This window comes from Mauremys reevesii, linkage group 7, assembly GCF_016161935.1.
Source record: "Mauremys reevesii isolate NIE-2019 linkage group 7, ASM1616193v1, whole genome shotgun sequence".
NCBI lineage: Eukaryota > Metazoa > Chordata > Testudines > Geoemydidae > Mauremys > Mauremys reevesii.
The window spans coordinates 11,989,704-12,010,879 of NC_052629.1; the positions used below are offsets into that span (position 1 = coordinate 11,989,704).

General features: G+C 46.6%; 1 protein-coding gene across 3 annotated transcripts in view; it reads left to right on the forward strand.

The window, feature by feature from the left end:
* Nucleotides 1-21,176, forward strand: part of VWA2 (von Willebrand factor A domain containing 2) — a 67,110-nt gene that overhangs the window by 16,888 nt on the left and 29,046 nt on the right. For 2 of the 3 annotated variants that reach the window (XM_039546069.1, XM_039546068.1), the window contains exons 2-4: nt 3,082-3,142; nt 11,058-11,132; nt 17,504-17,637. In XM_039546069.1, coding sequence (XP_039402003.1) covers nt 3,091-3,142; nt 11,058-11,132; nt 17,504-17,637 — 261 coding nt within the window. In that variant the 5' untranslated portion in view covers nt 3,082-3,090. Of the gene's footprint in view, nt 1-993; nt 1,070-3,081; nt 3,143-11,057; nt 11,133-17,503; nt 17,638-21,176 lie in introns of those variants that run through there. The other variant, XM_039546070.1, reaches the window with a different exon arrangement.

Genomic DNA, 21,176 nt, shown 5'->3' on the forward strand with positions numbered 1-21,176 from the left:
TGCCATCTGCTCAGTCTCCGTGATTGAGCGGTTGCATTTGGATCTGAGAGTTACATTCCTGCAACACTAAATGTGGTTAACTAGAAAACTACAGAAATAACAGTGGCAGCCTCATACTTGTGCTACCTGGGTAGATGCATTTTTACCCCTGCATGCAAGAGACCCGCCAACTGTCCAGCAGCTGACGGTAATAGATAATTCAATACTAGCGCTGCCAAGGCCGTGACCCTCTTTTCACTCCTTGTCCCTTTGTGATACAGTGTCACTGGGAAGCAATGCACCACACTAGGGATCTTTTCCTACAGTCTGCTCCCTCCCTGTTTTGCAGTGGCCAGTTTTTGGTATGCAGAAACTGGGTGTCCATACCAAGAGAGCTGCAAGGACCCCCGCTTGTGTTGCTTTGCTTAGGATCTTCCACATACTGTGAGCAGCCTTGAATTACAATACATGCCTTTGCTGTCTAGAGATGGTTAGGGAGTTTTAATTGTTAAAGTAGACACAGCCTGTCATAGGTTTTACAAACCAATCAAACGTTTTGAGATCTTTGGTGAAAGGTTGCATGTTATGAGTTGGATTAAGAAAGGGGCAGAACATCCAACCCCCAGAAGATCCTTTACCCTCCAATGCACCAAGTGATGACCCTTCTTCTCCACCTCTCCTGGCCCTTGCTATCCCCATGATGATCAGCTCTAAGGAGAGAAAAAGCAACATTCCATCAGTTGCAAAGATCTGATCTTTCTGCTGTCTCCCCCCTCTTTTTGTGTTTTTTCTAGTGTCACCCTAAGCCGAGCCATTTTGTAAACATCAAGGTATGTTGCTGTTGGGTAACCCTCAATAAAATGTTTGTGTCCTTTTCTCATCACCCACTGTATAAACACAGGCCTCTCTGTTCACTGCTGTTTGCTGCACGGTATAATTAATCAGGACAGATCTAATTAACCGCATCGTGCCTTCTGAGACCTTTTTTTGTTTACAGGTCTGTTTAGGAATGCTACATAATGAAGCTGTGGTCAGGTCCTGAGCATGTGGGATGTGAGAGGTTAGGGTCAGTGCCTGCCTTTGTAATGAGGTTAGTGTTTCTGGAGACTCTAGTGTACGTAAAGGGTGGGTTTTGTTTTTGTATTTGTACCTCCTGGCAATGAGGATAATAATCTGACCCCTTTTGTTCCTCCAACTGTCAATTGGATGTGCTCCCACTTACAAATGTAACTCAACCTGAGGTTATGTGGGAGAACACGGAGTCTGTCATTCAAATGAGAGATGGTTCTTGCACACCTCACTTGATAAGAGAATCCTGTTTCCATGACACCCGTAGGTTGGATAATGCTAACACTTAGTGTGTCTGGAATATCACTACCTTCCATCCAAAGATCTCAACATCATTGAATGTAGACTGAGGAGTCTAACTGCATTGCACTCTGTATATGGGGAAACTGAGGCACAGGACTTCCCCAAGGTCACAGGATTTTAGGGCCAGATTTCCAAATGGATTTAGGTGCTTAAAGATGCAGCTTAGGCACCTAGTGGGATTTTCAAAAGCACCAAAGCAGATTTGGTGCCTCAGTTTGGTTTCAATGGGACTCAGGGACCTTGCTACTAAAGGTACGTCTACACTGCAAAGAAAAACCTGTGCTGTTGAACCTGAGCCTGGGTCAATTGACTCAGGCTTGTGTGATTGGGCTGTGAGGCTAAAACTAGCAGTGTAGATGTTCCCGCTCGGGCTGGAACCTGGGCTCTGACACCCTCCCTGGATTTCAGAGCCCAGGCTTCATCCTGAGGTCCAAACCTGTTGGAAGAGATTTGCAAGTGCCCATAAATTCAAAAGGCAGATGAAGTGCAATGGAAAAAGAGACATGTTTAATTCTGGGGATGTTCTACACAACCAGCAATCAGTTAACTCTGGCATTCGGCATCTTCAAGGGCAATTTCAGCCTGCCCCAGTATATACAGTGCATCCATATACGCGCTTCAAGCAGGACAAACATCCAGCGTTATTCCAAATGGAATGCACTCCTAGAAAGTAGAGACGTGCCCTGGCTGAGAAATCTAGACCCTAGCCTGCTTAAAAGGTCGGTTGCTGATGTTGATAGGAATGGGCAATCCAAGTCAGCTCATAACTGCTGTATGGCAGGGATTTTCTGTATCCTCGTAATCCTGATTGCTATTATGGCAGCGCCCAAAGGCCACAATGTGTCTGTTTTTATCACTTTAACCAAGGGGTCTTATGTTATGACCAAACAGACAGGCTTTGGAAAAAGCCTGGTCCCCTTTTTTCCTCTTGTCTTTTCGCCCAGTGCATTTCTTCCTTTGTCATTTCTGTCTGAGAGCAGAAGGAGAAGGGCCAAATCCCATGACGGGCTTTATTTCCATCCTGATTTTTGGACCTCTCCTCCCATGATGGTCTGGCCTATCCGGAGTCTGTCAATCCTTATGGTCTGGTGCAGTGACTGTCCACTTATTTACCTATAGCCTTTGCCTGAGAGGGGAGTGTGATCGGGTTATGTATATAACACCTAATCAGAGTGAACAGTGTCATGGCAGCAAATGTCATGTTAGTTCCACGGTTGTTTTGGAACCGGCTAGTTAGGAAGGGATCAGCTAAATAGAAAGAAAAGGGAAGGGGGAAGAGGGGACCCCTGAATCCTAGTGTCCCAAGAGTTGTACAGTTCTCGGTCTGGAAGGAAGGGGTGGCCCCAGCAGGGCCCCATTTTCCCCTTCCCCCAGTTCAGCAGTCCCTGCTTCAGGTGCTTCTGCAGCCATTTCTACCATCTGGTGTGTCTATTGCAGGTCACTTCAAACAGGGAAACAAACATAATTATAAGATTTTTTTCCCCTCCTTTTTCTCTCTCTCCATTTACATCTTGATCTCTTATTCTCTCTTCCCACCAGCCCCTTTTCCTAAGTGTCTCTGTTTGTGTATTATATATATGCATCTTTAGGGCAAACAAACTTTCTCAAGTGATGATGTTAGACAGCTGTAAAGGAATGGAATACATCTCCCCAGTGAAAGTTATAACATGAGAATTGTATTTTAGGGAGTTCGTGAAAATTAATGTTTGTTCCTTTCTTTTTAAATTTCAGTTTGTCACCATGAGCCTCTTACTGCCATTTGACTCCATCTGCATTTTCCTCTGTGCCCAAGGTACATTTTATTTTAACATTGTCTTTTCATGCCAAAGGAGCTCAGTCTCAGATGCCCCTGTTTCCTTCAGCTGTGGCAATGAGGTTGAAGTTGGGTCCTTACTCCAATGTTGAAAGGCTGGTTTTTAAAAGAATAAATGCATCATCTGTGTAAATTTAAACTTTTAAGAATTTCCCCAAAATACTGGAGGTTGATTTTGACTTTTATAACAAAATATAGTAATGTTATCAGAAGCCCCTGGAGTGCAATTTCCTCTCAATTAGAATAAGTAACTTGGATCTGAGGGTGTGTAAAAGACGGGTGACGTGTCCTGTGAGCATTGAAGCTTTCTGAGGTAGCTGGGAAATGCCACACCATGACCCAATTTTTTTTCCTGTACAAAATGCTGCCACCTGTTACACCCCCACACACATGCACCTTCCTTGAATAAGGACCTGGGTTTGACTGACTGTAAATGACAAAATACCCCAAATGACACCTCCTTGCAACTGTTAGAATACACTAAAGTACCTTCGAGATGCCACCCCCTGACTTGAAACTTTATTTTTGCTGCTGGCACATGTTACACCCCAATTACCTTTTGGGTCACCACAAGTGATATGTACTTATCCCCATTAAACTGTTATGAAGAGACCAGTACCTGCTACTCTCCAACCCAAGGCTTCATTGCTATGCCAAACACTCCTTTGTATTACACCCCCCGGCCTTTTCCTTTTTGGAAATGGCCCTTAATTAACTACCTGGGGTTTCAGTGTCTGAAGATGGCAAAATACCATATGTCCCTGCATGCGTTATGAAGAGAGAAGGGCATGTCACTCTCCAATCTAAAGCTTAGCCCAGAAATTAATCCCTGACCAATGTCTCACTCTCTCACTGCTTTTTCTTTGTGAGTAAGCATGGAATGAACATGTAAAAAGCAACTAAAACCACATTTAATCATTTAGTTGAGAATCCAGCTGTGACGTTTTGAAAGAATTACTATCTAAAGCAACAATCCAAAGAAGTGAGCTGTAGCCCACGAAAGCTTATGCTGAAATAAATGTGTTAGTCTCTAAGGTGCCACAAGTACTCCTGTTCTTTTTGCGGATACAGACTAACAGGGCTGCTACTCTGAAACCAATCACAAATAAAGAAGCTCAATAGATATCCTGGCTTTTTCTGTGACAATGTAAGCACAGGAAGGCTGAGTAAGTAGATCAGATTTTTATTTTCAGTGTAAATGTTTTTGTTATGAGTAGTCCAACCAGCTGGTTGATCTAGTCTTGCTGTGAGAGCCAGACAAGAGCAATGTGACTTATCAAACGTTCCTTTTGAAGAACATCTTGTCCACTTCCTTTCCTTTGGAATTGCCAAATAGCATCACGGAAACACCAGCTCTGAGTGTTTCCAAGTTTGTAGAAATAAAAATCAATGGCTTCCAGAGGAGAGGAGCGGAGAGAAGCCAACCCATTTTTCAGAAGGGGTGGAGAGAGGAGCTGGCCTGAGCTTCTGGGCTCTTTCTGCTTCCTTCTTCCCTCTTGTGAAAATGGTGTTGGCTGATCCCTCTCCACCCTCTTTTATCTAAAAACTTCTCTCAGCTTCTGAGGGTTGGGAGATAGACCTTTTGCCTGCCTCCTGCAGCAGCTCTGATAGGCTGCTATTTCCCAGGAGGCGGAGAAGTTGAGAAGGCAGCCAATCAGTTGTTCTCCACCCCGCCCGGCAGTCCAAAAATTTTGAAGGCTGGAGTTTCTCCCCTCAGATTAGCTCTAGCAAAGGCCAAAATCACATTATTCACAGTACATTGGCAAGAGTTGGCAACACCAAGCACATGTGTTTTGTGATCACATGACAAAGGCATGGATGACAGTAACAAGATTTGTGTCCAAGCAACACTGCCACAGAAAAGCCACCTGGCTGTAGCTGTTGCCTGAACTCCAAGTAGCAGCTGTGAGTCTAAAGAGAACCTCAGATTGCAAACCCAGCCAATGAAAGGATGCTGCACAACCTTAATCAAATGGGCAGCTACTGTGCTTGCCAGATCTGGGTATAATACACGTTCAGTTGCCCTTTTCTCAGATGGCCGTGGCAGGGTCTCTTCAGTAGTCAGTGGAAAAGTCGCCCAGGTACTTCACATTCCTTAACGTAAGAAGGAAAAGGTTGCAGGGAAGTTGAGAGGAGGGAATTGGCCATGTGCGGCAGACTGAGAGGAGGTGCCTTGCTGCAATGCTCTCCAGCAGCAGGTTGAACCTGCAACAGTCTCTAGGCTTTTGCTGCATCCATAAACCAGTTCTTCAAGCATGTTCTATAGCTTTGCTGCAGCACTGAAGTGTCAAATTTATGCAAGAATACCATTGCCGTGCAAGCACAGTGCAATGGTCCAGATCCAAAGCCCAGTCAAGTCAATGGGAGCCTTTCCATTTATTCAGTGGCCACTGGATCAGGCCCAGTGTCATTAAGAAACTAGCACTCTTTTAACGGCACATACAAAATAAAAACCATGAGTGGGTTTGGTTTTTTTTTAATCTACATTTGTTACTTCTGAGTCTGGTGGCAGATCAGTGCCTGTGAAAGAGCCCCGTCAGGTTGGTTGTTAGTCCTGAATTTGGCACAAAATGAAGGATCGGATTCTGCTAACGACTCTCATTGCTGGAGGCAGTGCTGTGCACTGAGTGTGACCCACTGGCTTCAGTGGAAATTGAGCTTTTGCTTGACTCAAAACAACTACTCCCAGAAATATGATGATGATGATGATGTGTCACTGTAGAGCTTAGGAACCCTAGTCATGGACCCCATTGTGCTGGGCGCTGCACAAACACAGAACAAAAAGCTGGTATTAAGCACTATAGCTGGTATGAAGTGTTTGCACGATCAGTCTCTAGGTAGAGACATTCCCCTGAATTATTCATCCCCGTTATGCAAGCTGCTGTGGAGGCTGGGACAAGACTTTGGTGGTCAGTGCTCTACATAGCACTTATAGCTTATTAACTAGTGCAGGGGTTCTCAAGCTACGTCACAGACAAAAGCCAGGACCAGTGTTAGGGGGTAGCAAGCAGGGCAGTTGCCTGGGGTCCCATGCCACAGGGGGCCCTGCAAAGTTAAGTTGCTCAGGCTTCAGCTTCAGCCCTAGGTGGCGGGGCTCAGAGCCTCCGGCTTCACCAGGTGGTGGGGCTTCGGCTTTCTGCCCTAAGCCCCAGCAAGTCGAATACCGGTCCTGCTTGGCAGAGCCCCTGAAACCTGCTCGCAGCCCCCCAGGAACCCTGAACCCTTGGATGAGAACCACTGAAGTAGTGCACCTAGTAAAGCCAGACATTAGCTAATGACACTTTGCAGCTGTAGGATCTTCCAGATGTAAAGGGGAAAGAGCTGTGTGTTACTAACCATCCTGTTAGTGAGGATCCACCCTGCGATAAGCCTGTCCCATCTCCAAGGAGCAGGAGCAGCGTTTTCAGCCTGGCTGGAAAGCCGCAGGGAGATTGACAGCTTGGCCTTGCCTCCAGTGGCATGTTGTGCCTCGTGTGAATATGAGCACAGTGATAACTATTCCTACAGCTGGACTCAGTCTCTAGCAGCGCTAAAGAAGCAGGTCAGCAGGAACAAGTTATACTCTGTGTTTGTATGTTATGAGTAGGGCCCTACCAAATTCATGGTCCATTTTGGTCAATTTCATGATCATAAGATTTTAAAAATCGTCAATTTCATGATTGTAGCTATTTAAATCTGAAATTTCAGGGTCCTGTAATTGTAGGGTTGGGGGCAGGGGGGTCACAAAGTTATTGTAGGGCGGGGTGACTGCTACCCTTACTGCTGCGCTGCTGCTGGTGGCGGCGCTGCCTTCAGAGTTGGGCAGCTGGAGAATGGCGGCCGCTGGGGAGCTAGGCCGTCAGTCAGCAGCTGCCACTTTCCGGCCACCCAGCTCTGAAGGCAGCGCAGAAGTAAGGGTGGCAATACTGCGACCCCCCCCCAAAATAATCTTGTGACCCCCCCCCCTTGCCCTGCAACTCCCTTTTGGGTCAGGTGGCCCTTCATTCTCTTGTGCGTGGCCGCCCAGGCGTGCACCTCAGAGAGGACGACCCGCGGACCACCTGAGTGGAGTTCACAGACCACTGGTGGTCCCTGGAGTCTGAGAACCTCTGCTGTAGAGGGTTGAGACTCTGCACTGCTTGAGCCCCATTTTGAAGGCTCAAGTGGGCTCTAAGTGGTGTATGGTCTTTGCGGTGGCCCTCAACACGGGAGAATTTTACTATCCTTAAATATTCACAGTTGGGGCGAGGAGGGAGGCGGCGAAAAAGGGATGAACATTTTCGGCTAAGCGATGAGTGCAAATGTAGGTGGCAATAGCTGTCCAATGTATGACTGGGCTGCAGAGTTCATACAAATCTTATATGTTACAACTTGGGCCAGTCCCCCACTGGACAGTCATCAGGCGAGGGGTCTTCAGTGCTTCTGAGCCCATTGGCTCCGGATAGAGTGTAATCGCTATTTCTAGCGCTGGGACTATGGGGCAGGTTCAGATAGCCTGTTTAACACCCTTCTTTGGGACACGAGGCACTACTGCCCAGCCACCCTAGACGCTGAAATCAGTGTCTGAAACCTCTTGAGCCCTCGCAGTTGCTAATACGTACTCACCCCTAGAGGTCCACTTAGGCTATCGCCTCTGGACTTCTAGTTTAACCCCTCTGGAGACATTGTGGTAGGAAAGCCGGGAATACGGGCTTAGCAAAGGAATTTCTTACCCACAGAAACTTTGCTCTGAAAGCACTCGAGAGTTACAGGTCTCTGAAAACAAAAACACAGGTCCTGAGACACCCAGTTGGATATCACCCCTTCCTGTGAGATTTGTCAGCATTTCAGGTTGGGCCAAGTCCCTCCTGCAAGTCCTTCTCAGATGTGTTCGTGGTCAGCCCCCATGCCCTGCACGGAGCAGCACTCCACTCGTAAGTCTCTGTCTCTTTGCCATATGACGGAATTCTCTTTTAGACCTTGTCCTAACAGATAAAAAGGAACTGATCACAGAACTAAAAATTAATGGTAGCTTAGGTACAAGCGATTGTGACTTGATCACACTTATAATGTGCGAGCAGAATGAAGGCCAGACCAGTAATATATACACTTGGTGCTGTAATAGGGCCAATTTCACAAAGCTGAAAACAACTATGAGCCCAATCAGCTAGGAGGAAGAACTAGAAAAATATGAATAATTGGGAATAATTTCAGAACACCTTATTAGATGTCCCAAAAGCCACAATGCCACAATCGAGGAAGAAGACTGTGCTGGTTTAAAAAAAGACTTGGTTTAGAAGGGAAGTGAAGTCAACAATAAAATATATAATATTACAACTTGAGGAAAGGGGAAGTTGATAGTAATGAATATAAATTAGAAGGTAGAAAATTGATAAGGGAAGTCAAGGTACACAAAGAGAAATCTGACCTCCAGAGTTGACGACAATAAGGAGTTTTTTTAATATATTAGGAACAAAAACAATTCTGATAATGGTCCATTATTAGATGGAAATGGTAGAGTTACAATAATAAGGCAGAAAAGTGTTCAATAGATATTTCTATTCTGTATTGGGGGAAGACACAGATTATGTAGTCTCATCATATGGTGATGAGAGAACACTTTCCATTCCACTAGTTTCTCTGTAGGATGTTAAACGGATTGCACATTTTAAAATCAGCAGGTCCAGATATGTTGCATCCAAGAATTTTTTAAAAGAGTTGGTTGAGTACCTCACTGGACCATTGATGTTGGTTTTCAATAACTCTTGGAGCACTGGGGAAGTTCCAGAAGCCTGGAAGAAAGCTAATGTTATGTCAGTTTTTAAAAAGGGTAAGCAGGATGGCCCAGGTAATTATAGGCCTATCATCTTGACATCAATCCCAGCTAAGATAATGGAGCGGATGAGATGGGACTCGATTAATAAAGAACAAAGAAGGGTATATGTAATTAATGCAAATCAGCATGTGTTTATGGAAAACAGATCCTATTAAACTAACTTGATAGCTTTTTTGATGAGATTACCTTTAATCAGCCAAACTGGTAATAGTGTTGGCGTAACATAGTAGACTTCTTTAAGACATTTGATTTGGTACCGCATGACATCTTGATGAAAAAAACTAGAACAAATAAAATTAAGATGACACATGTTAGCCAGTTTTTAATCTACTTAACTGAGAGGTCTCAATGTAATTGTAAATGGGAAATCGAAGGAAAAAAGGCCAGGGCCCCAGGCCAGGCAGGCAGCGGTGTGCCGCGCGCCCTCTCTCCCCCGGTCCCCTCTTCCTCTTCCCGCGCTGAGCTGAGCTAGCAGGCGGAGAGCCGCGGCTGAAAAGCGGGACCGCGCGCACGGCTGCGCGCGCGGACGGGGTCCGGCGGCTCCGGCGGCGAGCTGCGCAGTCGCATGGGAGCGAGGTCCAGCCGAGAGCGCGGACGAGCGTCAGTGAGGGGGTATGTTTCCAGTGGGGTCCCTCAGGGATCAGTTATTGACTCTATTCTATTTAACATTTTTATCAATGACCTGGAAGAAAACCTAAAATCATGACTGCTGAAGTTTGCAGATGACCAAAAAATTGGGGGAGTAGTAAATAATGAAGAGGATGGGTCACGGATTCAGAGCGATCTGGTTCTCTGGGCTCAAGCGAACAATATGCGTTTTAATACGGCTAAATGCAAATATATACATCTAGGAACAAAGAATGTAGGCCATACTTGCAGAATGGGGACTCTATTTTGGGGAAGTAGTGACTCTGAAAAAGATGTGGAGGTCGTGGTGGATAATGAGCTGAACATGAGCTCCCTGTGTAATGGTATGGCCGAAAGAGCTAATGCAATCCTGGAATGCATAAAGGGAATCTCAAATAGGAGTAGAGAGGTTATTTTACCTCTGTATTTGGCACTGGTGCGACCACTGCTGAACTACTGTTTCCAGTTCTGGCATGCACAGTTCAAGAAGGATATGGGTATATTGCAGTGTTCAGGGGAGAGCTGTGAGAATGATTAAAGAATTAGAAAATGTGCCTTATAGTGATAGACTTAAAGAATTTAATCTATTTATTTTAAGAAAGAGAAGGTTAAGGGATGACTTAATTACAAGTACCTAGATGGGGAACAAACATTTAATAATGGGCTCTTCAATGTAGCAGAGAAAGGCCTTAACCTGATCCAATGGCTGGGAATTGAAGCTAGACAAACTAAGATTGGAAATAATGCATACATTTTTAAGGATGAGAGCAACTAACCTTTGGAACAATTGACCAAGGGTCATGGTGGATTTTCCATCACTAACCATTTTTTTAAAATCAAGGTTGGATGTTTTTCTGCGAGCTCTGCTCTAGGAATTATTTTGGGGAAATTCTATGAACTGCGGAATACAAGAGGTCAGAGTAGATTATCATAATGGTCCCGCCTGGCCTTAGAAGATATGAATCTATACATCAAATAAAGCCTAGAAATCCACCAAATGTAAGGTGTGTCGTAGCAATCAGAAAGGTGGCGCTGTATGCTGGCACACTGCTATAACACGTCAGCTGTGTCTTTTACTTCACAATCCTATCTCCTAGTGCTACTGGATTAGTGCATCCTCTGCATCCTGCTATGCTCCTTCTGCAGAACAGAGTTCTGGTGATCTCAGCATGTTCACTGTTCCTGTTGAGGATACTGGAATCAAAACGCTACTTGATTTTTCAGATCCCCATCTGAGCTGGCAACCCTAATTAGAAAATATTTTGAGTTATCAACTTGGCACGTTTCAGAGAGTAAATTAGAACCCCAAGAAACATTGTTTTTGCAAATTCTTTACTGCTCATACCCACCCACTTTAATTACATCTTAGTCAGTGTCTGGGTCACTAGCATGAATGAATGCTCTGCAGAAGTATTTTTAAATAGTTTAGAAATAATCCGATTAATGAGTTAATATATATATTTGATCCCACAGTGCTGCTCACATGGGGTCTACAAGAACTTCATGCCAACCAGGAGACAATTGTCAAGATTTCTGCTGCTGGCCAACGTAAGTTTGTTTTTATAAACTAGAAATTCAAACTCCTAATCCTTACCTTCAAGCAGGGCCGTCCTTAGGCATACGCGGCTGCATAGGGCACCCGGAAATTAGGGGCACCCAGGGGTCTTAGTGTCCACCTTCCCACCTCTTCCTATCCCTGTTATGACTCTTCCTGCAGGCTCCCACCAGAGCTGGCTGCTGCAGCCTGGTGAGTCTTCCTCCAGAGGGGATCTAGTTAAAAGTGAAAAAGCTTCCTGCCTGCCAGACCTATTAGCACAACATTGAAACCATTAAAGAGCCATTCAAGTGGTAATGAAGCCATTTAACAGGCAGGACCGGCTCCAGGCACAAGCAAACCAAGCATGTGTTTGGGGCGGCACATTTTCAGGGGTGACATTCTGGCCATCTTTTTTATTTTTTTTCTTGCTTGGGGCAGCAAAAGCCTAGAGCCGGCCCTGGCAGCAGCAGCACATCCTGCACCGGGGGTGCCCTGGGTCCACTGTGGTTCGTGTCAGAGAGCAGTGCCCGCACCTTATGGCTGGGTGGGCTCTGAGGGGGGACACTTGGGCTGGGGGCTGCCCCGTGGGGCGCACAGAGCCGCCTGTAGGTGCCGCATGATGCAGGGGCGGCTCTAGACATTTTGCCACTCCAAGCACGGCGGCACGCTGCGGGGGGTGGTCTGCCAGTCGCCGGTCCCGCGGCTCCGGTGGACCTCCCGCAGGCGTGCCTGTGGAGGGTCCGCTGGTCCCATGGCTCCACCGAAGCCCCAGGACCAGCGGACCCTCGGAGGTTCACCGGAGCCGCGGGATCAGCGGACCCTCCGCAGGCATGCCGCTGAAGGCACCCTGCCTGCCGCCCTCCCGGCGACCAGCAGAGCGCCCCCTGCAGCATGCCGCCCCAAGCACGCGCTTGGCGTGCTGGGGCCTGGAGCCGCCCCTGGCATGGTGTCTGCCCCCCAGCGCCACAGCTGGGGCTGGGCGAAGTGGCCTGAGTCACCCAGGGACTGCGGTAGGGCGGCCAGGAGCAGCAGCAGCAGCAGGGCCATAAAGGGGACTGGTGCCCAGGGCGCTGCCGTGTGGGGCATGCGTCCCGCTCTCCGGGGCTCCGCTCCCTCTGGGGCTGCCCTGCCCCGGCTCCTCAGCCCTTTGCCTGCCGGTCCCCCCAGCTCTGCCCTCCTGGGTCCCGGCCGGTCCTGGAGGCAGGAGCCCCGGCTGGAGGGACCCTGGGCTAAGGTGCGGCCCAGGAGCCCCTCTGCTTACCCCGACCCTGCCAGCGCCGGACCAGCTGGAGGCGAGGGGGGAGTGGGCGGAGTCAGCACTGGTTGGGGGGAGCCCAGGGCTGGGGTGGCAGGGGGTGCAGGTGGGGTGGGGGGGAGAGCCTGGGGCTGGGGCAGCAGAGGAGGGTGTGGGGGAGAGCCCGGGGCTTGGGTGGGGCCGTGGGGGTCAGCCAAAAATTTTTTGCTTGGGGCAGCAAAAAACCTAGAGCCGGCCCTGTTAACAGGCATTTGCCAACCCCCAGGTATATACTGTCCGTTTCTGAATTTACTGACAAAAACAGTTGTGCACTAATGTAATATTTACTCAGACCTTAGTTTAAAATTTGCTTTAAAATATTTCATTTGAAGATTGCTAAAGCTTATAAAATCACATCTCTCAAAAATCCGTGCATAGATTTTTAGATGCACAATCTGAGTATTCATCTTTAGCCTTAAATGCTTGGAGCTTCAGACACACACAGGTTTTAAAATAAATCCCTCAAAAGACCACCCTTATCTAAAATACACATTTTAATTTCAATTACTAAAGTACAAAAAACTTGCTTCCAAAGTCTTCCTGTCCTTTCTGCCCATCCCTTTCTCCCTTCACCCCCCTGTTGAAGAGAGCCCTTAAAGGGACAACACCCCTTTCCTTCCAGATAGCTGGACAAACGAGTTTCCCTTTCTTTACTTCTGACTATTTGATTAGTTTTAAGAGACCCCTCCAGCGAAATCAGTACCTAGTAAGTTATAAAATCCTTTTGTTATGCCTAAAATCTTTGGAAACACATTTTTTAAAGTTGGTGAAATTTCATAAACATGTCTCTTGTTACGGAGATCACCCAAAGCAAGTTAGTGTTCCCTTTTTCTAAGTGCAATCAACATTGTTATGAATACACTAAACCTCTGTGACTGATTAATTTAAAATAATGTCTTTGTTTCAGTGAGTTAAATATGTAGTAATCTGGAATGATTGCTTTATGAAGGTTTAAGAGTACATTTAAAATATAAAATCAGCTTAGAAATACTGTTTAAGAAAATGTAAAACGGAGAAGAGCTGCATCATTTATTCCATAATATTTAATGCTGCATTCAGCAGGACAGCTGACTTGCCCTAACTACAAAGTCTTTGCAAATAAATCTCTGACAAACTTCAGGGTATATCAAAATACCTGTGACTGACATTTTTATTCCCAAATTGAGTGTTTTTAATTAGGTACCTTCTGCATGTCCAGTCTTCGCCACCTGGCATGCAGTAGGAAACATGCTCCATTTTCTTCTGAAAAAATCCTCTCTGCAATTTCTTTCTAATGTCATTTGCTTCATGTGGGTTCAGGGATTTGGCTGCAAGGGGGTGAGCAGGGAGGGGGAAGGAAGAGAGGAGGGAGACAGTGGGGAGAGGGCGGGGCCTGGGGCACAGTAGGGGTGGAGTATGGGCGGGGCCACAGGCAGAAGAGATGGGCTGGGGAGCTGGCCTCCCCAAGCGGCAGCTTCACCTACCCGCCAGGACAGCACATAAGAGCGGGTTGGCCCCTGCACACCCGGTGCGCGCTGCAGCCTCCTTAGGCAGGGGCCGTATTCACAGAGCCGAATGCGCCGGCGCCGCACATTCTGCGTTAGGGAGAGGGTCCCTCTGCGGGGAACTGTGACTCTGTGGGGTGGCTCGCTAGCCTTTGCTGCCTTGTCCCTCACCCTTCCCCCTTGGGCTGCGAGCCCGGGCTGCAATCAGGCACAGGGGCACCAGTTTAATAATACTGCAGAGGGCCCCGTAAATCCTAAGGACGGCCCTGCCTTCAAGGCTTTTCCCAGCTCTGCTACTGCTGCCTACATCACCTCTCCCCCTTCCCCAATGGGTACTTACATCAGTGTCCCCATGCCAAGAAGACTCCCCCAGATGCTATGTTCCTTGCAACCTCAATCTACTCTTTCAGATGTGAGGCTCATTTATTTCAGTTGTTTCTGTTCCACCACTTCAACCTTCTTGCCTAAATTTGTTCCCTCAAACCTAAATGTAATATTTTGGCATATTAACCCCTGGTTCCCCACTCAGGTTAGTTATGTGTTTAACAGAGGAATCAACAGGATACTCTGAGCCAGGATGGTCTTGTAGTTAAGGTACAGTGACTCAGAAGACCTCAGTTCCGTTCCAGATTCTGCCGCAGGCTTCCTGGGTGATCTTTGGTAAATCCCGTCATCTCTCTGCCCCTCAGTTCCCCATGTGTGAAATGGTGATAATGCTTTCCCACAGAGAGGTGTTGTGAGAATCAATTTGTTGTTGTTTGTGTGGCTGTGGTGGTGGGGATTATATTAAGTACCTCGATAGTCAGATAGAGGTGTATGTAACAAAATTATATTGCATGATCTTTTACCATGACCTTCATTTTCCAGTGTCCATTGTCCAACTTAAAGCATAAGCTCCTGTCGGTTGGGACCTGCCTGGTTTTGAACTTGTCTGTAACACACAATTCATCCTTATCATATTAGAGACTTAAAGAATGATGGAAAAGAGACTTCCTCCTCATTCTGGGTGTTTATTTCTTAATTACATTCATTTGAAGTTTGCAACAGCTGTAGAAACAGCAGTCCAGGAGGACTTAGTTATGCAGCAATAGAAAAACAATCAGATAAGATGAGGCTGCATTGAGCTATCTCTATATCATACACTTGCCAAGCTGTAACAGCTGCAGCCCGGGTGTGTCCCTAGCCAATGCTAGTGGAGCAACTGAAAGTGACCTGGAGGGAATCCAGTGAGCACAAGGAAAACAAAAAAATGAGTTGACATTATTCTGCAGATACACTGTGCATTGGTGCTCTTGATCTGTTTGTTACTCATGGTTATAACACGCAGGGGCATGGTGTTCCATAAAGATGTTACCTCATAGCTCTAATATCTGTATCTGGTTGTTTAGGATATGGAGCAGCTAATGGTATTAATATGGCTACTGAAGTTCCTAGCAGTGTTCTGGGAGGCTTTGTAATGTCCTGGAGACATGTCTTCCAGTATCTTTCCCCAGTAAGACAGAAGAGTCTCCAGAGAATCCTTACTGGGTTTGTCACTGACCCCAGTACGGGTTAGGACAGGATTTTGGGAGTTTAATCTGGCATGTGTGAATACTCATGCAGAGCAGACATGTCCAACGAAGCTCATAGTTACACACCTCACTGGTGGGTCTCAGTGCTTTGATTTCAAACATGGAGGCAGAGCTGCTGAAGTGTGAACAGCACTAGCAACGAGGCCCTGTTTGCCTGCTATAGCTTGTCTGGAACTGTTGTCTTAATTTTGGTGTTCCAGCCAATTGGGGAGTGGAATGAACTTGCAAAGAACAGGACTTCTGAGAGAATGAGGTTACTGTATAACAATACCCACTGACCCAGAATGGAATGCTTTAAAACTTTCAATCCTTTATAATCTGGCATTAGAAAATCCTAATTATAAACCCACTTTCTCACTACTAGGAATGAAACAATCGTGATGATAAAATGTGTCTGGGAGGAGAAGTGACTGGGGTGGGGGGAGAGGGGCACTGGCCACAAATTCTTTTTTATAGCTGGACCATTAAAAAGGACTCCAGTTATAGATGGAACACTCTTTACACCTTCTTCTGTATTTACTGCTTTCTGACATTGCATCTCTGTTTCCCTCAAAAATGCTGCAGGGGTCTTTAAAATTTGCTCTGAACATAGCACTGACATTAAGGACACAGTGAATTTTTTTTTCCCCTCTTAAAATTTCTCCTGGAGTTACCTGGCAGAGGAGCAACTTCACATGTATTTCAGGATGGAGCATTGTCTAGTAGTTACTGCTAGACTAGAGATTAGGAGTCAGGACTTCTGGATTCTGTTCTCGGCTCTGCTGCTGACTTGCTGTGTCAAAACACTCATTTGAAGGGATTTAGATAATTGGTTCCCATTAGGAACCTGTGAAGATCACAGGTAAACTGAAGGCCAGAGAATCTAAAGCAATCTGGCATTATAATACAGGCTGATTTTTTTTTTGAATGCTAACATATCTCTAGGCTTAACCAATTCACCATTGTAAAGCACGTCCAGATCCTCAGCTGAAGGATGTCCTGTACGTTCAAGCTGTTATAGTAGTTGCTTATCGGTTCCAGCGCAGTGGGAGGCCGTGGCTTATGCCAAGATTCCATTTCATCTCCTGGAAATTACAGGGTGGGAGACAGTTGGCATGAGGGGTAGGAGGTGCCTTTTGGTTTTCCATCCATTTCTCTGTAGTCACTACGTAGCCATGCTTCCTTAGGATAATTCCACTCCCCTGCTTCGAGGAGTGAGGCTCCAAACCAGCGTCCCCTACGCAGCAATGCGATGCTCTGCTTCCTAAGCTGAATGTCATGCTGGTGACAGGCTGCTGAAAAACTGTAAGGATTTGCGGCTGCTCTGCCAATGTCAGGGGCATGTCCTCTTCCCTATTACCCAGCTCTTTCCCAAATTCCCAGGAAATGTTTTGGTTTGAGTGTCTCTGCAGAGACTGAAGAGGGAGCCTCGGTTTAATCTTTGTCAGTGAAAACCATCAGCTTCCCCCTTGGCACAGGCACTCCCAGCAGCTAGTAATTACTGAGCAAACCTGTTCGCACATGCGTAGGTGACACCAGGACATCATCTCAGTGCAGCCTGAAGCTAGGCTGATCTAGCTAAAGCCTCAGAGCTGATCAGGTAGTTTGTGTTTTTAAAATAGCATGTTTGAAAAAAGGCTTTTCTGCTTTCTACAGAGACAAAATGTGTCTGATTCAACTGGCCACTGGATATGTTGCAAGTTCTGACTGTGTATATGTGTGTGTGGTGGTGCTGGGTTGGGGAGCGGTTCTGTAACTTGTTTTTTGTTTGACATCTCTCATGAAGGGCTGCAAAATGCTGAACATTCCAATCCAGGAAAGCACTTGTGCATGTACTTAATTTTAAGCAGTCCTATTTGAAGTCAGTGGGCCGGGTCACCTGACCACATGCCTAAAGTTGACCACATGCTTATTAAGGGCTGGATGAGAGAAATCGATAATCAGCTGAATTTTCCTTCTTTTTTTCCTATAAACCTGGCTCACTGAATTCTGTTGTCACCTGTGACCTAAGTCTAAATGTGCATCCTGACAGCATGTATCTTGTTCTCTTCCAGTGATGCAGTGCTCTGCTTCAGTAGATATCCTCCTTCTGTTGGATGGGTCATACAGCATTGGCAAAGGAAGCTTTGAGAAGTCTAAGCACTTTGCAGGCAAACTCTGTGATGCCTTGGACATCAATCCGGATAGGGTAAGTGTGGCAGCAAATGTCTTGTTTTAGTTGCAAACAGCACGGTTCTACCTGACACATCCAAAGACAAAATGTGTAGAGTGAGATGAAAAACATTAGAGTTGCTGGGAGGGAGGGATCCAAAGGTTACCCAGAATAGGATACGGCAAAGTTCTATGAATATGCTGGGTCATACGTATACTTTGTAAATGTTTCAAAGTTCCATTTGGCATTTAAAAACATGGGACAAGATCTTGCAGACAAAAGGTTACAGCCAGAATTTTAAAAAGTGATTAGTGGTTTTTGGATGCCTAAGTTGAGACTAATTAAAAGAGCCTGATTTTTCAGAGAACGGGTGCTCAATGCTTTCTGAAAATCGGGCCCCTTGAATTTGTCTCAAGTCAGGCATCCAAAAATCACAAATCACTTTTGGAAATCATGGCTGCAGAATTTATCCCAGGGAAGTTAACAGCTATCTGTATGGATACCAAGTGGTTATGAAGCCTGCAGAGGTCCTGTTTGTCCTCTCTCTTTTTAAAAGTATTCTGTATTCCAAAATGAAGGGGTAGAATGGAAGGATGTCACTGCAGGCCATCAACAATGTAGTAAGGTGACTGGTGGCCTCTAGACACCACCAGTTTAGGTGTCTCAGGTTTCCCAGTGGTGTGTGGTGGTTGCCAGTTGGTTCTGGAACTGTGCCTTTCCTGGCTAACCTTAACACTCAGGAACAGCTGTCAGATCTCACTTGTTCTTTGCGGGGAGCTTCCAGTTGGATTTCCTGTCTCTGCATGATTAAGAGCAATTTGTTCTTAATCAACAATTATTGCCCTGTTCTTGCCCTCATCCTCCGTGGAGTTCTAATTTTTTGCTTGACAAGGTACCAGACACTTCCTGTTTCACCAAACACACAGGCGCGATCTGTCATGCTACTGTATAGCTGGAGCAGTAGCACAGTGTGCTCTAGGAGCAGATGTCCTTCAGGTGTCTGGCTGGGCAAGACATTCTGATTAGAATCCAAGTAGCTGGCATTTGGAGGGATCCATCCAGTATAAAATGAATTAAAATAAATGGGAAGGGAAGGGATCCAGCTCAGCTCCTCATGATTTTCCTTTCTTATTTTGGATGTTGGCTTAAATCAAGGTCTAACTGTGGGGTTAGACAACTAGGAAGATTTCCCATGAAAACTGAAACTGAATATACAGCGATGAAGCAATTTTGACTCTGCAGTGCCATAGGCCTATGGAAAACCTTACAGCTCCAGCTTTTAGGATTTTTTTTTTTAAACACCCCATGGCTCCTTTTGGGACTTGCATACGTGTATCCCCAGATCTTACCTGCTACCCGGAGCCTCCTGAGACCTTACATGCTTGAATGAACAATAACAGCCTTGCCTAAAATGTTCCGAGGGAAGGTTCGTGCTGTCTCCAGCTCCTTGCATACAGTCCCATGTGCCTAGTGTCAAGTCAGATTTGGTAACTGCCTGGGAGAGGTTGAGTACTGTTCCCGTCTGTAACTAGGGAAAATGTTAGCTGCGCTTGAAATCTGTTCAGGTGGCTACTCCACTCCCTCCTCAGGCCAGTCAGACACTGGACAGACAGGGACTAGATGAATACAAGATAGGAACCCGGTAAGGAAGGAAATAGTGGGACTTAAGGCTTTGGTCCCAGCCCTACAGTGTAATGCTCTTCTATTTAGTCTACTCCACTCTCTAATCGAGCGACACTGTAGGGATCCAGAGAATAAACCTACTCGATCTCCATCACTTTCCCGTATTGCAGCAGGCTTTAAAGTTAGAGAGACAAAGCCAAATTTCACCGGAGAGCCATGTATACGTGAGGCTTTCCATAGTTTGCAGAATGCTGGAGGCGGGCGTTGTAGGAATGTGTGTGTCACTTCAATGGGCATAAGGTGAGTTGGGCTGAACAGGCATTTCAGTCAGTGGCTTGTCGAAGAGAAGAAAACAGGCACTTACCTCTAGCAAGTAACCATACTGCAGATTTGGGCAACGTGTGGGAATTCAGGTGCTGGACATCTCGGAGTTTAGCTGTAGCCTGCTGTCGGTTTTTTAGTCCATTATCCTTCCCTTAGCCCAGTGGTTCTCAACCTATTTACCATTGTGGGCTGCATATGTGTTATGTGAGCCACATTCAATACTACTTGTATAGCCCTGAGCATGTCACATGGGCAGCAGCTGTGTGCTGATTGGACCGCGGGTTGAGAACTACTGACTTAGTCATTATGATATATGCTTTCTGCCATCCCTCTTTTAGATAAGATATAACATTATATGAACATAAGAACGGCCCTACTGGGTCAGACCATGGTCCATCCAGCCCAGTATCCTGTCTTCCGACAGTGGCCAGTGCCAGGTGCCCCAGAGGGAATGAACAGAACAGGTAATCATCAAGTGATCCATCCCCTGTCGCTCATTCCCAGCTTCTGGCAAACAGAGGCTAGGGACACCATTCCTGCCCATCCTGGCTAATAGCCACTGATGGACCTGTCCTCCGTTAATTCATCTAGTTCTTTTTTGACTCCTCCTGTTATGGTCTTGGCCTTCAGAACATCCTCTGGCAAGGAGTTCCACAGGTTGACTGTGCGCTGCGTGAAGAAGAACTTCCTTTTATTTGTGTTAAACCTGCTGCCTATTAATTTCCTTTGGTGACCCTAGTTCTTGTGTTATGAGAAGTAGTAAACAACACTTCCTTATCTACTTTCTCTACACACTTTCTCTATATAAAATCAAGATCTCAACTACTTGTGGCTGTTAAGTATTCCATGACCCTCCTTGTAAGAGTTAAGAGAACTAGCCTGGTTGTCGTGGCCAAATTCCAGTCCAGGCCATTTACTCTGTCTACCTAAATTTCAGTTGGAAACAGTTTTATTTTTCACTTCCCTATCTAAGGCCTGTGTTTTGTCGTCTTGCTGCTGCTGTACGCCCCCAAGGTGGCTGCTTTCAGTGGTGGGGGAGTGATCCCTGCATCCACCGCTTGTACAGTGCTTTGGGATGAAAAGTGATGGTATAAATAGACATTCAATACTATTATCGGCTCACACTGACGGCTGCTGCCTGCTTTGTGTGGGTAAAACTGAGCTGCTAGCAACCCCTCCTGAGGCTCTGAGCGATGTTTGGAAGTGAACTTTGGCCTCATTTATATCCAGGATGGGCACGTAGAGGAGCTTTAGCAGAGGTGGTGGACCTGGGGGCGGTGAGGAATGTTTCTGCCCTCACAAAATCTTGTGGAGGCAAGAGGAGGGGCTGGAGCAACTGCTGTGACGCATGGGGACGGGACGGCTGCTGGGCAGCAGGGAGGAACTGTTCTCCTTTCCCCATCTGCTTTCACTTGGCCAATCGTCGCAGCCACGCCAGCTGGGGCGGGTGTGCAGGTACTGCACAGGGGTGACAGAGTATGGCCCCAGGCAGCCAGGAGAGGTGGCTGCTCATGTGACTCTCCAGCCACAGCAGGACCCAGTAGAGAGAGAGAGATCCAGCCTGGTGGAGGGGCAGGAGCATATGCACCAGCTGCTGGGGTGGGGACAGGGCACAGGCACCAGGGCAG